Source organism: Tursiops truncatus, chromosome 18 (assembly GCF_011762595.2).
Source record: "Tursiops truncatus isolate mTurTru1 chromosome 18, mTurTru1.mat.Y, whole genome shotgun sequence".
NCBI lineage: Eukaryota > Metazoa > Chordata > Mammalia > Artiodactyla > Delphinidae > Tursiops > Tursiops truncatus.
Genome location: NC_047051.1, coordinates 24,959,377 through 24,979,314, shown reverse-complemented (window position 1 = coordinate 24,979,314; position 19,938 = coordinate 24,959,377). Strand labels below are relative to the sequence as shown.

Below are 19,938 nucleotides of genomic sequence, written 5' to 3'. Positions count from 1 at the left end.
TAATGAAGTGGGGGAGTGACAGAGAAGCAACAGTGAAAGTAAGGATGATACAGTGGTAGAGCTTAATGACATATGCCTAAAAGGAGCAGACATTTACACATGAATGTAGAGGAGTGATATTGTCTAAGTTATTTTGTTGAAGGTATCTTTTTTTAAAAAGATCTGATCATGGTTCTCCTTGTGGCATGTAGCGTGGATGGACGGCACCCCTTCCAACAACAGAGTCACAGAAGCTAAACATTACATTTTCAAAACTCGTTGCAGCTAGTGTTCTTCACGAGACCCTGTTCGGCCAAGCAAAGTTGCACTTGCCTAAAAGTTGGAGGCGGATATGAGCTATGAAGAAGTGGGAGCTGTGTAGGGAGGTTAGATTTTCTGCTGGTCTGAAGGCATCTTGATTCTTCCGGAGCAGCCATGGTGGAATTTCTGGTGTTTTCTCCCTAATGTCGTAGATATTGAACTGTCTTAGAGTAGCAGCAGTGGTGTTTCTGCTAGAAAAGTCCAGTCAGATGTTTGAGTGTTTTCCCTGGCTGTGTGCATCCTATCTCTGGGGCCTATTATAATAATGTAAAATATGTTGTGATTTCATATAACAATATTATAAACAGTAAACTCTAGTTTCATAAAAAGCTATCTTAGTCTCTCTTCTGAGATGTTTAGTTACCAGAAGAAATTCTCATTATATAAAGGTAATTTTATAGGGCAACCTAAAAGCATTGACCCCAAGGACATTACATTACAGGGTATTCTGGAACTTAAGTTTAGATCAGGAACATAAAAAGTATTTCTGTTTGTTCAGAGATGTTTGTTCATTGAATTCATTAGAAAGGAATTAAAGGTATTTTTTCTTAAAACTCTGTGATGAATTATATTTTAGAGAAACTTAAGAAAGTGAAAAAAATTTTAAAGAATTGTTTTTTTTTTAAAGGAGACGAGATATCAGCTTCTTCAGTTGCGCCCAACACAACGTGCATCCTGGATTGGATATGCTATTGCATACCACTTACTGAAAGATTATGATATGGCACTAAAACTATTGGAAGAATTTAGACAAACTCAGCAAGTAAGAACTGCATTTTAACATTTTCTTCTACCTTCACAAACTAAAATAGTTAACTTCTATATTGCCTCCACCCGCAAGCATGAGTTAGTCTTTCAGACCTATGGAAGAACTTGAAAAATTTTTGAAATAATTGGAAGAAGTTAAAACAAAGAATTCTTAATACAAAATAAATAATATAAAGATTTTTGTATACTATAATTTCAGCAATATTCAAATGAATAAAGAAAAGAATACATGAAAATGAAAATAGTTTTGTGACTGTGGGAATTGTTTCTCTAATATATATTGCTTTATATTTTATATAAATACGTTAAAACATACATTTTAATATGTATGTAAAATAGAAAAATACAAAAAATACACTGTGTATCACAAGAGAAATTAAAAAGATGTTAACATTTTGCCGTAATTGCTCCAGATTTAATTATTTTTTAAAGAAATGTTACAGAAACAGCTGAAGTCTTCCCACATCCCTCCCTAGAGGTAGCCACTATTCTGAAATTGGTATAGATCATTTCTCGTCATGTTTACATTATGTTTTAAGTCCATGAAAGTTACAAACTATTATTTTGTATATTTAAAATTTTACATGAATGACATGTAGTTTTTAAAATTCAACATTTCTTGAGATATATCTATGTTGATACATGTTGACTAGTTTATTCATTTTAAACTACTGTTTGGTGTTCTGTTATATAAATAAGCTAAAGTTAATCTACTCTACTTTGTCTGTATTAAAAATTAGTGCTGCAGTGAATATTCTTGTCTGCTGTTTCATTAGCCACATTTGTGAGTTCCTCTTCAGTTTATACCTAAAACTGGAATTGCAGAGTTGTGGCTCTGTGTGTTTAGTTTTACTAATTTGAAGCACCTGTACTAATTTACATGCCCGCTAGCAAGGTTTTATGCTTGTTGTTTGCCTATATCCTTACTGACACTTGATGTCAGCTTTATTATTTTTTCCATTCTTCTGGATGTGAAGAAGTTTATCTCATTATTTTTCTTTTTTAACTTTTATTTATTTATTTATTTTTTGACTGTGCTGCTCGGCTTGTGGGATCTTAGTTCCCCGACCAGCGATTGAACCTGGGCCCTCAGCAGTGAAAGTTCCAAGTCCTAACCACTGGACCACCAGGGAATTCCCTCATTATTCTTTTGTGTTTCTTTGATTATTAGTGAGGGATATTGGAATAAGAGATATTATCTGTACTTTTCTTTTGATGTCTGTGTCTGGCCTCATGGCATGAGTTGGGAAGTGTTCCCTCTTTTGAAAGAGTTTGTGATAGATGGTGTTAGTTCTTATACAAGTATTGGTCCATTTCATCTAGGTAATCTAATTTGTTGGCATACAACGTTTCATAATAGTCCCTTATAATCCTTTTTATTTTTGTAGGGTTTGTGGTAATGTCCCTCCTTTTATTCTCAATTTTAGTAGTCTTCTCTTTTTCTTTCTTGGTCATTCCAGCTAAAGGTTTGTCAATTTTGTAAATCTTGTCAAAGAACCAACTTGTAGTTTTGTTAAATTTCTCTGTGGGTGTGCTGGTGTAATGCTTTAGCACTCAGCCGGGCAGCTTACAACTCTACCTTAGCTTTCGCCTCAAGGCGAAAGGTCAGAGCCTCAAGGTCAGCAAGAGGTGAGAGTTTAGGGCTTTCTCAGGTCTTTCTTGAACGTGTGTGTAACTCTGTATGTGTGTGTGACTTTTCAGAGCCCCTGTGGACATCACATTTCCCAGCTTTTACTTTCAGGTTTTTGTTTAGTCTGTTGTTTGTCCTGACCGTTAGCCGTCTTTCAGGCACTGTAAAGGTAAAACACATGCCTGTAATCACTTTTAATAAGCACTTTTGGCCCTTCCCTTCCCCCCAAGGCTTTTTTGCTCTGGGCAAACTCTGAGGTAGGCTTGTACTTGGAGGCTTGCAGTGAACCCACAGATAGGTCAGCTAATTACAGGTCTTTGGGAGTGAGGAAAGAGCTCCAGCTTTATTGTTCTCACTGGTGGCTTGTCAAGCTGCTCTGGGAAGACAAGCTTATTTTTCAAGGCTACTCTGTAGCTGGAGAGCACTGGACAGGATTAGGGCAAGTTAAAATGACACAAAACTCACTGGTCTTCCCAAGATCTAGCTGTTTTCTTCAGTAAATGCTCCCCAGGTGTGCCGTAAGCCTCTGGTTAATTTCCAGAGTTCTGAAAAAGGTGATTCTGACAGTTGTTGCCAGTTCTTTCCTCGCTCTTTTGGAGAGGTGAAGTTTTGGAGTTCTTTCTGTACTCTGCCGGTTTTCCTGACATCATCCTCTTTGTATTTTCTTGATGAAAACTTCTTCTTTTGACACATTACCCTAAAAGCAAGGTATTGTTTTTTGGAATGATAGCCAAACTAATTTTACCTGCTACAGTGGTAAACTTTTTCACTTTTCATTTATCCAGTAATTCTCATTACAGAGTACACATGGTAACAGTCCCCTATTCTACCTTTCTGTCCCTGCCTTGCTATCCAGAGTCTAGTTCAGAGAAGACATGGAAGAACACAGCCCGCCATATGTCTAAATAATGCGCGTTCAACTTTTTTATATGTATTTTAGGCATTCTCTACGGTTTTTGCTACAATAGAGTAGTAAATAGTTCTTTTATGTCACCTCACCGTCTCTTCCCCATTCTCCTGATAATAGTTATATGAATATTTCTGGTTCTTTAAGTGTAACCTTTATAACATTAGGGAATATACTTACACTTTTGTGTCCTAAGCCAGCAAATGGCAGGAATTCCTTGTTTCTCATGGCTGAATATTATTCTGTTGTATATATATATCACATCTTTATCCATTCATTTGTTGATGGACACTTAGGTTGTTTCCATATCTTGACTATTGTGAATAATGCTGCAGTGAATATCTCCGCCCCCACCTTAGCATCCAGTTCTCTGGGGCTGTCTGCTTTCTTTGAAGAAGAGCTCTTGACTCTTTGAGTGGGATGGATGCCTGGTTACAGGGTAATATTTTAAACAAGGATTTGGCTGCTGAGTTGATGGAAATGGGGTCAGGGTCAGCCTTTCAGTTAATCCCTTAATCTTGAGCCCCATTTCTCATTCCTGCACCCTCTGTTTACTTGTCATTTCAGAATCCTGACCCTGTTTGGTGATTTCCAGGGCAGATAGCCACCCTCCCTAAAGATTTCCTCTAGGCTTTACTCTAGGCTTTAACTTCTGTTTTACTTCATCCCTTATTCTTCATTTGCTTTCCGTTTCCCAGAAGTTTGTTGAAATCTCATATGTTCTATTTTCATAAGTTAATATATTTTTAAACCCTCTATTATTTTTATTCTCATAAGGGAGTGTGGTAAGTTCATCATGTTTACTTAGATTCTTAGCTTTTTACTGCGAACTAGAGAATTCTCTATTGAGACTAGTTCTTTGTCTTTATCCAGGAATCAAGTCCTTACCATAGGAAGGTGTACTGTACCATATTCACTGGGGTTTGATAAACACTCTTTCATTTTAAATACAATCTTATTGCAATTTGATGGTTAAAATTAGGTGTGTGGAATTTTCTTATTTTTTGTAATAATAAGTATAATTAAGAGGTATACAAGGCTTTTTGGAGGTATAATACATGCCATAAAATTTACCCATGTCAGTTGTACATCTCAAAGATTTTTTTTTGTAAATTTATAGTCATGTAGTCATTACCACAGTCCAGTTTTAGAATGTTTCGTCACCCCCCCAAAAGTTCTTTTGTGCCCATTTGTCGGTTTCCACTCATCCCCAGCCAACCACTGATCTGCTTTTTGTCTCTATAGATTTGCCCTTTTTGGAAACTTCGAATAAAGGCAATCAAATGCAGCGTTTTCTCTCTAAATTCTTTTATTCATAATGCTTTTGAGATTCACCTGTGTTAGAGCATGTATTAGTGGTTCATTCCTTTTAATGCTGAATACTGTTTCATTATATGGATACACTGTAGTCTATGGATAACACTTTGTTTATCCATTCATTAATTGGTGGACATATATATTGTTTTTAGTTTTAGTTGTTATGAATAATGCTGCTATGAACATTTGTGCATAAGTTTTTGTGTGGACATATGTTTTTATTTCTTTTGGGTAGATACCTAGGAATGAAATTACTTGGTTATATGGTAAGTATATATTTAACTTTTTAATAAACTGCCCAGTTGTTTTCCTACGTGGCTGAACCATTTTACATTCCTACTAGCAATGTGTGAGAATTCCAGTTTCTACCCATCCCCACACCTGTTACTGTCCAATTTTTTGATGATAGCCATCTTAGTGGATATGTAGTAGTATCTGTTTTAGTTGTGTCTCTGCATTTTTCTAACAACTAATGCTATTGAGCATTTTATCATGTTCTTATTAGCCATTTATATTTCTTCTTTGATGAAATGTCTGTTCAACTCTTTTGCCCATTTTTTAGTTGGGTTATTTGTCTTACAGCTGAGTTGTAAGAGTTTCTTGAATATTCTCAATACAAGTTCCTTATCAGGTAGATCATTTGCAAATATTTTCTCCTAGTCTATAACTTGTATTTTTATGTTATTAATGGTGTCTTTTGAAGAGGAAAGTTTATAATTTTGTTGAAGTCCAATTTACCTGTTTTTTCTTTTATGCAAAGGGTCACAAAGATTTTCTCCTATTCCTCTAAGGTTTCTTTTATTGTTTTAATGCTCACATTTAGGTCTGTGATCCATTTTGATTTAATTTTTGTAAATGGTATGAAGTATGTGTCTGTTTTTGCATATGGATATTAAATGTGTCCCACCATCATTTGTTGTAAAGACTGACCTGTCCCTGTTGAATTGTCTTGGCACATCTGTTGAAAATCAGTTGACCAGATTATAAGGGCTAATTTCTGAACCTTGTATTCTGTTCCATTGATCTATATGTGTATCCTTATGCCAATACCAACCACACTGTCTTGATTACTGTAATTTTAGAGGATGTTTGAAATTTGAAGTACGGGTCTTCCTACTTTTTCTTTTTAAGATTCTTTTGTCCGTGCAGGGTTCCTTTTATTTCCATTTGAATTTTAGCATCAGCTTATCAGTTTCTAAAAGCTTGCTGAGAGTTTATAGGGATTGCATTGAATTTTTAGATCAATTTGGGGAAAATAAATATAGAGTCAAAAAAAGATTGAGTATTCTTTGGTATATGGGTCTTGTTTCTTAAATTTATTCCTGAATGTTTTGTTTGTTTTGATGCTATTGTGAAAATTATTTTACTTTCATTTTTGGGTTGTTCGTTCCTAGTATATAGAAGTATAATTGATTTTCATATATTGATCTTGTATTCTGTCACCTTGCTAAACTCCTTTATGGGTTCTAGTAGTTTTTTTTGGAAGATTCTTTAGGATTTTAATCATTGCTATACTTTCCTTTGGTAATAGGATTTGCTAACCTCTTCACTTTTCTGTAGGCAGAAGTCCCCACTCCTTTTTTTGTTTTAAAGAATATATTAATCTTCTTTGCTGTTAATCACTCTTCTATTTGTAACTGCTTGTGGGTTGCTTTTTAAAGTCTGTGTGAATGACTGTCCTGAGAAAGCAATTAAATTAAAGATCTGTAACTGCTTTATATTATTATATAAGTAAGATAATTTGGTTATTTTTTTCAGGTTTCTCCCAACAAAATAGACTATGAATATAGTGAACTGATACTGTACCAGAATCAAGTGATGAGGGAGGCAGATCTATTTCAGGAATCTTTGGAACATATAGAAACTTATGAGAAACAGATATGTGATAAACTTTTGGTGGAAGAAATTAAAGGTAAGTTGAACTGCTTTTTCTTTTTTATTGGCTTCAGTTAAAGAAAAGAATAAAACCTATATACTTTATTATGTCCGAACACTTAAATGAGACTTACTATATATCAGGCAATGTTCTCAACACTTTATTATTAAGCCATTATTAATTAATGTAATGGTTTAATAATAAAATTAATGTAATCTTCATAACAACCCTATGATGTAGTTGTTACATCCATTTTAGAGATCAGGAACTGAGGAACAGAGAGGTAAGTGACTTGCCCAGAGTCACACAGCTAAGTAATCTGGGTAGTGCTGGATTTGAGTGCAGAGATTTTGACTCCAGATTCCATTTTCTTAAGCAGTATGTTATACTGCCTTCATATTCAACCCCCTCCCCCAGTATTTATCTCCATATATAGTAAAATGAGAAGAGTAAATGACACTTGGGATCCTCGTGAAAGCAAGATTCATTTATTTTCATTATGGGCTAACTAAGAAGACAGGATTCTGAGAAATAGTTTGTTAAGAATGTTTTTCAACAAAGTCAAACAAATTTTCTTTTTTATACATAGCTTTGCTCATCAATTACCCATTTCCTGAGCAACACCATATTAAATAGAATGTCCATCTAAATAAATAATTAGTTTAAAACTAAAATCTCATGTAGTTGCAGGACTTCTAAAGCTTAAAAATACTAGCTAAGGTTTATTTACTCTTCTGTGTTTCACAGTATGGTAACTGCTTAAACTGCTTAATTTCACTTAATTTTTAGCACCTCTAACATGGGTATTACAGATTGTCCCTTTTTATATTTGAAGAAACTAAGAGAGGTTAAGGACTTGCCCAAGTTGCCCAGCCTTTCAGGAGGTAGAGTTAATTTCTAAAAATATCTTTCTGACTTCAGAGCCTTTACTTTTTTTTTTTTTAAATTTAAATAGACTTTATTTTTTAGAGCAGTTCTAGGTTCACAGCAAAACTGAGTGGAAGGTACAAAGATTTCCTATATACCCTCTGTCCCTGCACATGCACAGTTCCTCCTACCCTCACCCCCCATCCCCCCAAGCCTGTAGTTTATATTTGGGTTCATTCTTGGTGTTGTATACCCTCCAGGTTTTAAAAAATGTATAATGACATTTTACATACTACCATTATTATTTAGTATCATACAGAGTAGTTTCACTGCCCTAAAAATCCTCTGCTCTGCCTGTTTCTCCTTGCCCCCAACCCTTGGCAACCAGTAATCCTTTTACTATCTCCATAGTTGTGCCTTTTACAGAATGTATTAGAGGTGGAAGCATACAGTATGTAGCCTTTTCAGATTGGCTTCTTTCACTTAGCAATATGCATTTAAGGTTCTTTCATGTCTTTTCATGAATCCTTTTAACTGCTATCCTCTACTTTTGTGGAGGAATGGGGCACGATCATAGTTCTTTTTTTCTCCTTTTATTATTTTTTGAATTCAAGTATAGTTTAAGTTTAATGTACTGTTTATGGTTTTAACTAGTAAATGTATATGTGTGTTCACTTTGTACCAAGTAGTGTGCTGACCGTTTTAAGTACATTATTTCAGTTGATTATCATAAAAACAGACTGATGTAGTTGATACTTTGCAGGTAAGGAAATGGAAATTGGAAGTTTTGTAAGTTATTCAGTCACAAAGCTAGAAAGTGGTAAAACTGGTAGTTACACCTAGTTAGTCTTACTGTAGAGCTTGAGTAATATACAGTATAATAAAATAAATAGTAAAATGATATATATAATAATCACTGTAATATGATGATGATGAAAGCTGAAATAGTATGTATGACTGAAGACATTTCAAAGGGTTGTTTGAAACAGATTCTGTAGGGAATGGGAAAGCTTAGGGATAGAAAGTCGAGATATATTTTTTGAGATGCTCCCTTTTATCTTGATTAGGTGTGCTTTCCATTTTATCTGAAAAGTTTGTTATTTATTTATTTTGGCTGCGCCGTGCAGCTTGCAGGATCTTAGTTCCCCCACAAGGGATTGAACCCGCACCCCCTGCAGTGGAAGTGTGGAGTCTTAACCACTGGACCGCCAGGGAAGTCCCTATCTGAGAAATTTAGATTCTCATTTCCCATACCCACTTGCAATTTGTATGGCTTAGTAAAAGAAATTGAGTCTTAGAGGTGACCCCCCTGTGAACATGGTTTGTGTAGCTTCTTGCTGCGAAGTGGTATTTAGTGTTATTGTTTTGTGAGTTAAACTTCTCCAGTTTTAGTGACCTGGAAAGGACAGTAAGAGAATTGAATGGAGAATTGTTTAACATAAGAATTGATTAGGAAAAGTACATTAAAAATCTTGCAGTAGGAAGGCAGGGATATTTCATTAGAATTATTTACCAATCTATATCTAAGGTAACTTTAGTTACTTTAAACGGTGTACAAAAATGTGCGTAATGCAAAGATTTTTTACTAACAAGTTAATATCATATATACAGTGTGGGAGGGAGCCAAAAATGAATGTTAGTATAATAGAATGTGTAAGTGAAGGTTCATTTCTGAAGACAAGCTGTGAATTAATCTATGTTTAGTTATTTAAACTGCAACAAGCCCTAAAGGGAAGCACCGTACCGTTGTCTTTCATAAACATCTATTATACTAATAATGCTTAGTGAAATCTCTGGAATTAGAAAGGTATTTAATGTTTAAGCAAAATGAATGTGACATTTAAACTTAATTTTAGGGGAAATGCTGTTGAAATTGGGACGATTAAAAGAAGCGAGCGAAGTATTCAAAAACTTGATTGATCGGAATGCAGAAAATTGGTGTTACTATGAAGGCTTGGAAAAAGCTCTACAACTTAGTATGTAATGATTTTTCTCCTACCTTCTCTTAGCTAGTGTTCTTTTTTTTTTTAATTATTTATTTTTGGCTGCGATGGGTCTTCGTTGCTGCGCGTGGGCTTTTTCTCTAGTTGCGGTGAGCAGGGGCTTCTCTTGTTGCGCAGCACGGACTCTAGGCGTGCGGGCTTCAGTAGTTGTGGCTCGCGGGCTCTGGAGTGCAGGCTCAGTAGTTGTGTCGCACGGGCTTAGTTGCTCCGCGGCATGTGGGATCTTCCCGGACCAGAGATCGAACCCGTCTCCCTTGCGTTGGCAGGTGGATTCTCAACCACTGTGCCACCAGGGAAGCCCTTAGCTACTGTTTGAAGTATAGTAAAATATAAAGTTGTAAGAATATTTGAGGATGCATATTTTTAGTTTTAGCATTCATGTTTCCATTTAGGAAGATTACAGGTCAAACATGGGAGTGAAAATGAATTCAGATATTTATATTTAAGTGATAAATGCTTACAGATTATTTTAGGTTTCTTGATCCATTAAAATGTTACCAATTTACACTAACTAGAGTGGTGGGGAAGAAAATGGGCATTCCCCTTCTGGGAAATGTCATAATTATTTAGTATTTTTAAAGAATTAGAGGACTGTTACTGTCAATCTCTAAGAATAAGAATTGGGCCAAAGAAATGTTGCTGAGAGTACGTTGTATATAGCATCGGCATAAAAACTATTCTTTTACTTTCAAACTAGGCTAATTTGTGTAGAATAAATTGTATACATCGTCTTTTGACATTTGATAACCTTGACCCTTTTCAGAAATCTAGAATATTATTCTAAATTTTCCCTAATATTCTCATAAATAAATATCTTTAATATTGCTAAAATCATATTTAGTCATGGGTAAGTAAATATATGGCTGAAATAATTATGAAACTTATATGAAATAATTATGAAACTCTAAGGTGTTGAAACAGCAGAATTTTTAAATTTAAAAAGTATGGTAAGTAGGTAGCTACCCATATTCATTTATAGTAGGAAGAGCTATGAGAAAAATTTATTTGTTGTATCTTAATTACTTGTATACATGAATCCAGGTTTTCGGTGTGTATTTAAATTTTTATATCACAAATTATTAAAAAAAGTTCCTTAAATAATTGTTTTTAAGAAAGTAATGAAAATTAAAATATTGATTAGATCAATAGTCTGTCTTTAAAAAAAAAACAGGACAAAAGTCATTGTGTCTGAAGGTTGGAAATGTGAGATAACTGATTTTTCTTTAAACTACCAGTTACTGGCATGTTAATCACTTAACTGCTTTAGTAAAATGAACGTAATATGTTCCATATATCAGGATCCATGCTTACTTAGTATAAAATATATTGATCATAAAACTATTTTTTTAGGTTCCTTAGGACCTTTTCTCCCCCATGGTAGGTTCTGGAGCTCCAACTTGTGACTTCAAATAGGGCATTGAAATGGTTTGGTTTTTGTCTTAATGTAACTACATTTATAAGACTTGTTTTATCTGGGTTAGTGGGAAAATGTTTTTTATACTCATAGTTCGTCTCATTCTCTAAGAGTAGGTATAAATATGAGAACTGCTTTTTAAAAATATGCAATAGGCTTCTTGTAGATTTTAGTATAAGGGTCCTTAATAGTTCATGAAGTCTCCAAATCATTAACAGAACGTGAAAATAATTTTTCACATATCCCAGTTTTTAAAATTCAACCACATTGGAGCTCCAAAGTGTATTACTGGGGGAAGGAAGGAGTCTAAACAAACTCGGACTTGACTTTTTAAAGTGCTTGTTTATAATCTCGATACTGAACACTACATTCACGGTGGCTTGACTGCTAGCACCAAGGGTTATTTTTATAATAATTATATTTCTGTGGTTCGAATTAAAATCCACCTAGAACCTTATAGTTTAAAAATGGGTTTGCTTTTTCTTAAAAATTCTGCTGTAAGTTATCTTATTGCTTATGTAAAACAATGCATGTAATTTCTCTTTGTAAATTATGCTGGATATTATTTTAGAATAATAAACTAGACCCAGATCGGGTTCTGCAGATTGTTAATGTAGTTTACATATAGATCCTGTATTTAGTACTATAAAATTAGGTTGGTCTTGACAGGGAAGATATAACTTTCTGTTATAAGTATATTTTATATCATAATATTTGGGAGAAGTAATTGACACTTTAAAAGTCTGTTCTAATGGGGTTCTTTTTTTTGGCACCTGGACAGGGACAGGAACTAATGGAGTTCTTTGTAATAGAGTTTCATTGAAGATTTTAAGTGTCAAGCCTCCTTAGAAACTGAGTTCATCTTTTAAAATATTGCATTCATGACCCTAAAACTATTGCTTCTTTAAGCCTATCTATAGGCATTATAGACTTTTGTTGGGTTTATGTGGGTTATATTGGGTTAGAGGATTTATGTAAGATACGTTATAAAGGAACATTTTCTTTTTCATGGGTTGTGCATGCAGGAATATCAGAGAAGTGCAGTGTATCTTGAGTCTGTCTTGTGTGTATATGATTTGAGTGGTGACATTTTGGTTTTCTCTGGACTTTGGGTTTAAAATGGTGATTTAATGATTATTTCATTGCCACAGAGTTTTTAATGTCATTCTTACAAAAATTGAGAGCAGCTTTAATATTGATAATGTGATTTTTAATTTATAACATAATTTTTAAAGTTTATTAGCATTTTATCATAGATAAAAGTTTTGATGCTTTGAATCTGACGCATATTTACTGATAATAGGCACTTTAGAAGAGAGGCTTCAAATTTATGAAGAAATTAGTAAGCAGCACCCCAGAGCAATTTCACCTAGAAGATTACCTTTGAATCTTGTCCCAGGTAATATTAGGATATCTTTTGTAACACTAATAATACTTGTTGAAATTACTCAACACCATTCACATTTTAAAAACTTGTTTCTGGAATAGAGTTTACATCTACACCAGTCTTGGGGGTGGGAGTGATCAGTTATTTATTTGTTATGTATATGTTGTTTAAATAATTGTGTTATTTTCTTTTTATCAAAAGATTAATGGAAATTAAAAGCTTTTTATTTGACTGACTTTAAAAATACATGAAATACCTCTTAGAAGTGTACTGGGTTAGACAGTAGATACAAATTTATTTAAAAATAAATAGTGCCTTTCATTTATGTAAATGATGAATAGTATTCTGATCCTCCCTGTTTTGTTTCAGCTTTGTGAAGTGGGCAGATTTCCTAATGTTTTCCAGGGAACATTAAGTCCCAGTGGATGTTAATAGGCTTGGTGGGGAGGATGCCTGTGTACTGAGATATTCTTCATTCAAATGAGTTTGGGAAACTTTTGGTTAAATACAACAATCAGGCTTCTGCAGGACTTCCTAGAACTTTCAGTATATGAGTTGTGAATTTGCAAGGTGGGATGTACTGTGCAGAGGGGAGCATTTCCCTAGTAAAAGCGTTTTCTGGAAGATGCTCGAGCTCACATTTCTGTATCTCCTTTTTAAAAAAAATAGCAGCCTGTTGAAATATAACTCACATACCATAAAATGCACTTTTTAAAGTGTGCAACTCAGTGTTTTAATGTGCTCAGGGAGTTGCACAACCATCATCACTCCCTGGTTTCAGGAAATTTTTGTCACTCCGAAAAGAAAACTCATGTCCATTAGCAGTCACTCCCAGCCCCCAACTCCTGCACCAGGCAACCACTAACCTAACTTTCTGTACCTGTGGACTTGCTGGTTTTGGACATTTTGTATAATTGGAATCATACCATAGGTGGCCTTTTGTGTATAAGGTAGGAAGTATATTTTTACTGAAAGATAACCTGGAGCCAGTTTTTGAATGTAAAGTGTGATTTGGGTAAAAGTGGGATCATTCTGGACCCTCTAGGACATTGTCTTTGAAACGCTAAAAGGATCTTTGTACAAGCTAGGCCTCAGTTGAGGGGTATTGACGGCTTGGGCTTCAAGGTCAGCGTCATTTGAGGTTCTTACATACATGTATTTACAAAGCTCTGGGGACCATATATAAAATTGTGCAACTACTTAATTGTACCTGTGCAACAGCTGAATACTTCATGAAGTGTTTTCGCGTGTTTAGAAATATTTTTATGTGTAATAAGAAAGGTATCTTAGCTTTATCAAAGGCAATAAGATCTTTCTCGAGAAACATGATGGAACTTGAGAATGCAAGTTTTGAAAAAGGCTTACTGGTTTTTAGATAAAAATGTTTATTACCTACAGATTAGTGAACAGCCAAAGTCCTGGGGAGATTCTCCAACAGCCTGAAATATTAAGTGCTGTGAAAACAGTACTTTTCAAAATAGCTAGTTTAATTCATCGTGATCTATTAGTCTTCACTGGCCAAGGAGGGAGAAAGAGGGAAGGAGATAATCCAGAGTATTAAACGAGAATGCTAATCCCATTTTGCTCCTATTTTATTTTTGTTTCATTGGATTGTTTTTATTTTTTATTGAGATATAGTTGACATACAATGTGTAAGTTTAAGGTGTATGATGTATTGATTGATACATTTATATATTCCAATATTATTATCACTGTAGTGTTAGCTAACACCTCCATTAGGTCACATGATTATCATTTCTTTTTTGTAGTGAAAACATGCACCATTATTTAGAGTAAATTCCCAGGCTATCAGATACAGTCTGATCTTGCTATTTATGTTCATTATTTTAGCGGCGTTTTTTGGGATATCAGTTTTTAGGTGAATCTGTACTACATCTGGTGAAGAATTAGCATAGCATCTCTGTAGTCAGATAACTTGTTTTACAAGCTGCAGTGCTAAACAGGCACATAATGATTTTTTTTTTTAATTTTAGAATTTTATTTTTTTATACAGCAGGTTCTTATCAGTTATGCATTTTATACATATTAGTGTATATATGTCAATCCCAATCTCCCAGTTCATCCCACCACCACCAGCCCTTCCCCACTTTCCCCCTTTGGTGTCCATATGTTTGTTCTCTACATCTGTGTCTCTATTTCTGCCCTGCAAACCGGTTCATCTGTACCATTTTTCTAGGTTCCACATATATGCATTAATATATGATATTTGTTTTTCTCTTTCTGACTTACTTCACTCTGTATGACAGTCTCTAGATCCATCCATGTCTCTACAAATGACCCAATTTTGTTCCTTTTTATGGCTGAGTCAGGCACATAATGATTGATAGCTTTTTTTTCCCCCTAAAGGAAAGACTATGGGGGTACTAAAGAATTATTTTAAAATAGTTAGGAAGAAGGGAGGTTATTTATTTTTGTGAAACAGTTTTTCTTATATGTAAAGAAAAAAATTATGAGATGGGTAAATAGTAAGTAATTTGGGGATATAGTGTGTGACTGAGCAGTTGAGTAGCTGTGTAGGCTTCTGGTTTAGACAGTGCATTCATACAGTTCTGAATAAAAGGGTGCAAAACAGGTTTTAACTGAAAAGTCTTTTCTGTGTCTCTGTCCTCTGGCCACCAAGTTTACTTCCCCAGAGACAGCCATTGTTACTAGTAGATGGTTTAACTCTTCCAGAAATACATTGTGCATATACAAGCAAAAGTATGTGTTTGAGGGTTTATGTATAGTTTTCCTTTTTCCTCCACCTTTTGTACAAAAGTGACATAGATTGTTCTGCACCTTGTTTTCCTTTTCACTTAACTGTGTATCTGGAATTCAGTCCTATATCGGTGTGGAAGACCTTCCTCATTCTTTATCATAGCTAGCTGCACAGTTGAAATAAAAGTTTAATGGGAGAAGAGGCTTGTAATATAGTGGATACTTGAGAGCTGAGTACATTGTCTTTTAAGTAGAATTGCCAGTATGATCTAAATAGATTGAGAAAGTTGAAGAGGAGTTCAGGGTAGCCTCTGACATGAAGATAAAATGCATGTTTTCTCAGTAGATGATGATAGCAAATGTGGAAAACTTTCTTAACTATAGAAATGCAGTAGCTATCAGATGTCAAGGTGTAAATAATAGACATTTATTGAGTGGTTACTGTGTGCTTATGCTGTTTACTTTTCATCTTGTGTGAGTCATGAAAGAGTACTCTTGAGGCTGGTGGAGAAATTGAGGCTTTTAGTGGACAGTGTCACATCCCTGACTGCCTGCCACAATACTGTTAACCTTTGCTTTATATCAGAGAAAGTGCTGGAAAGATTTGATCTCTGAAACTTTTTAATTTTTAAGGAAGTAATGATGTATATTTAACCCAGAGTGAAATTTTGTGCAGTCCTGATAATCTGTGATTTTCAAAAGATTATATACAAAGTATACCGAAGGAACACAAAATACCACACTGGGTTGAATATACATGATTACTTCCTTAAAATTCAAAAGTAGTTTTAGAGATCAAATCTTTCCAGCACTTCCTCTGTTATCAAGATTAGAGATCATCTGAAAACAGTCTTCGTAGTAAGTTGAGGTAACAAATGTTGATCCTGTTTTTATATTAGATAAAATTTTCACTCAATAAAATTTAAATTTCTCCTCTTAATATTTATGATATCTGTAATGTGTTGAGTATGCATGTTTTGTTCAGTAGTGTCAGTCACAACAAATAAAAATAACCACTTGGGTTGTTGAGTATTTTGGTGAAATGTGATTCATAAAGAAACCTTAAGAAAGGTCATTTCAGTAGTCTTACTTTAGCTTAAAACATTCATGACATATATGTATCTTTTTTTTTTCTTTTGAGTGGGCAAATCCATGTCCTTACATATTAACCCTTATTGTCAAAAAGTTAGAGCTTTTGTATTTAAAATTAATTTTTTCAATTTTTTCTGCTTTTAAAAAGTGACACTGAAACTTTTTGGTAAGGGTTTAGCAATAATAGGAGATTTATTTACTTGATGTTACAAATAGGGTATTTATTTAATTCTAATGTTAGCATGCCTCAGGGCTCTGTCTGATGTCTTATGGATGTTATTTTACTTACTGTCTGTCTCACCCACTAGAATGTTAATAATTTCCATGAGGGCAGAATTAAAAACAATTTTTTTGTTTTAATCACGGCTATATCCTGGATACCTGGAACAATGCCTGGCACATAGTAGGTGCTTGGTAGATGATTGTGGAATGAATGACTGTTGAAATAAATCACTAGTTGATTCGGAAAACATTTGTAAATACCGTGTTAGCGTTTAAAAAGATATTTTGACTGCTACTTAAATATAGTGCTGGTTACAGTAGAATCCTTATATAGTTTGCAGAGTGCCTTCTGAGATGTAGGATTGAGATAGTAGCATTGAGCCTCTGCTGGTCAGTGAGATTAGGAAAGGTACTTCCTATGGGGACTGTATTCAGAATAGATAGTACGTTACTTTTCCTCAAAGCTGCACAGTCACTTTGTTTATCTATCTTTTGAAGTGTTCCTTGAAGATACTTTGAATCTGCATCTAGGGAAAATACACTTGCCAACCAAACCGAGATATTTGGTGTTATGCTTTTTGGCGGTAACAAATAATGCTGACTGACTTTTGGGGTTTAAACATTGGCTAGGGGAATCATTGTTTCTGAAGGAGTTTTATTTTTATTTATGAAATAATTTTGCGAACTGTTTGCATCAGTCGAAGTATAACAAAGTACACTTTTGTTTCTAGGTGAAAAATTTAGAGAACTAATGGATAAGTTCCTGAGGGTTAACTTCAGTAAAGGCTGCCCACCTTTGTTTACTACTTTGAAATCTTTATATTACAATACAGAAAAGGTAAAATTTGGTCTTTATTCAATTTGCTGTAGTCTTTTTTACTAACTTAATTATTACAGAAGGATTTCCATGTAAATAATATGCTATGATTCAATCATTTTCTCTATTCTAATAATAGTGTGCACCTTAGTCTAATAATAGATGAACTGAAATTGTATGCATGTACTATAAGTAGTATCAAAGGAAATGTCAATCTGAAATTTACCGAGTAAAGGGTTTATAAAAGCACTAAAATAAAGGTTGTTGTTTTTAATGGGTATACTTTTGTAGTGGGATTTTAAGTTTGACCTATTGTCACCAGAGGTCTATATCTAACTATTTGATGATTATCTGTTATTTTATGGTATGACTGCGGATTTTTAAAATCGTTATGCTTGCTTTAAAAGTTAGAGCTTGGGGCTTCCCTGGTGGCGCAGTGGTTGAGAGTCCGCCTGCCGATGCAGGGGACACGGGTTCGTGCCCCGGTCCGGGAAGATCCCACATGCCGCGGAGCAGCTGGGCCCGTGAGCCGTGGCCGCTGAGCCTGAGCGTCCGGAGCCTGTGCTTCGCAACGGGAGAGGCCACAACAGTGAGAGGCCCGCGTATCACACACAAAAAAAAATAAATAAAATAAAATAAAGTTAGATCATGGAAAATTGTTACTGCAACAGACCATGTCATTTGGCACTGTTAGTTTTAACTAATAGGCTACATTTTAATGTAGTTTTAGCTAGTTTTCAAATGAAGAGAATCACTTTCTGCTTTTTAAAATTAGGAAATAGACTTGGTTTTATATTAGAGAGCTAATTAGAAAATTAAAAGTTAATAGAAAATAATTATACTTCTATTTCCAAGCATTGCTTCTTATTTCTTAAGGTCTAAAATCTTGTGTTCATTTCTGTAATCAGTTTTTGAAAGTTACTAGTGGATAAGGAAAAGATTTTATTAAAAATGCTAAAATATTTTTAGTTAAACCTATATCACTTTATGTTTATTTAGTTTTGACCCATAATTATTTGTAAATTAGTAATAATTGTGAATAATAAAATATTGAAAAAAGTCAGTGTTAGGTATAACTGACACTTTCTTCCTTTGGCAGCAGGTTTCATAAACTAAAAGGGACAACTGATAATATCTAGAGGGGAGTGGCTGAGGATGGCTAACAGAACTTCTGTACTCTGTTCCTACCATTGGTGCACCCAGTCTCCATGCCAATTGGGCAGATCCCCACTTCGGGAAAGAGACCTATAGTACCCGAATAGTAAAAAGTGTCATTTACATTAAAACAAACAAACAAACAAACAAAACTTAACAATTATTTGATGTCTGTAGTATGCTTTATTTGATTGCAATGGTACTGTTATCAATTTTTTTCTGCAGTTGATTTTTTTCTATTGATTTTTTTTGATAGTGATTGATTCATATGAAAACATGTAGCAGTGCCTACCAGTAATTTTTGTAGGTTATTTAAATTAGCATTTGCCAAAATTCTTCTCTTACTCATTTAGGCAAGGGTGACAGAGAAGAAAGATGAGATAAAATGTCGGAAATAATAAAGAACATGTATGTGAATGAGAATAGAGTAGTGCTTTTGTAACACTGTCTTACAGCAAGTACTGAAGACAGAATTTGTTCCTTACAGAATTCCTTACAGAATTTGTTCCTCTTAAGGTATCACTGGGCTTTCACTGGCTTTCTCAGTTTTCATAAGAGGCATAGACTTAAAAAAAAAATCTCTCCAATATTGATCCAAAATTACCATCTTAAAGGTGTTAAGCACTTGTTGGTATTTTATTTTATAAAGCTTGGAAATTGCAGTTTTAAAGAAGGCAGTGAGAATACATTCATCTATATGTGAACCTTTGACATCTCTTTAGTGTTAATCTTTGAGCATGCAACAGGAATGTTTACCATGTGTTTTTGAGAATTGAATTAAGCTGCAGAAAATTGAGTTTAAGTTGTCAGAACTTAGTATAGTGAGAAGAAATGTACAAGTATGGGAAATGCTTCTCAAATCATTTTGGTCACATATTTGTGATTACTCTAGAGGGCGTTTTAAAATTTGCATATTTCTAATCAGCAGTGAGTCCTGTTTTTAGCTAAGGGCTGCATTTTAACTCTTGAAGGATTTCAAAGAGGTTAAGGCTGATAAACAATTATAGTTTTGTAAGCTTCCAAGTCTTAAAAAATAATCCATGTCAGGGACCATGAAAATAAAATTATCTTTTGGAGTTAGCTTAGGATATAGTACAAGTGTCAAAAAGTATTTAAAAAATGTCTCCAGCATTTTAAATTGTGAATTTTGACCATAAATATTTTGGTTTTTTTCCCCCCAGCAATTTCACAATCAATTAATGTGTTATTGTGTAGTCTTCAATATCTTCTTTTTAACGACAGCATAGTCTTTTATCAAAATCATACCTCCAACTGAACTTTGATTTTCAAAGTTTTTGCAGTTAAAAAAGTATATCTTTGTACACATAGCTTTACTTAGGATTTTTGTCTCATAAATTCTCAGAATAAATTAATGGGTAAAAGGTAAGAACATTTTGTTATTCTTGTTAAACATCAATTTGTATTGCCATTACCAAAGTGTGTGAAAGGCTCACTGTGCCCTCAC

At 34.2% G+C, this 19,938-nt stretch overlaps 1 protein-coding gene across 9 annotated transcripts in view; it reads left to right on the top strand.

The window, feature by feature from the left end:
• NAA16 (N-alpha-acetyltransferase 16, NatA auxiliary subunit) overlaps nucleotides 1–19,938 on the top strand; it is an 82,305-nt gene that overhangs the window by 9,142 nt on the left and 53,225 nt on the right. For 7 of the 9 annotated variants that reach the window (XM_033843871.2, XM_019936470.3, XM_033843869.2 and 4 more), the window contains 5 exons: nucleotides 929–1,063; nucleotides 6,681–6,834; nucleotides 9,522–9,641; nucleotides 12,386–12,481; nucleotides 17,233–17,339. In XM_033843871.2, the coding sequence (XP_033699762.1) occupies nucleotides 929–1,063; nucleotides 6,681–6,834; nucleotides 9,522–9,641; nucleotides 12,386–12,481; nucleotides 17,233–17,339 (612 nt within the window). Of the gene's footprint in view, nucleotides 1–928; nucleotides 1,064–5,157; nucleotides 5,189–6,680; nucleotides 6,835–9,521; nucleotides 9,642–12,385; nucleotides 12,482–17,232; nucleotides 17,340–19,938 lie in introns of those variants that run through there. The other 2 variants (XM_019936474.3, XM_073795253.1) reach the window with 2 other exon arrangements.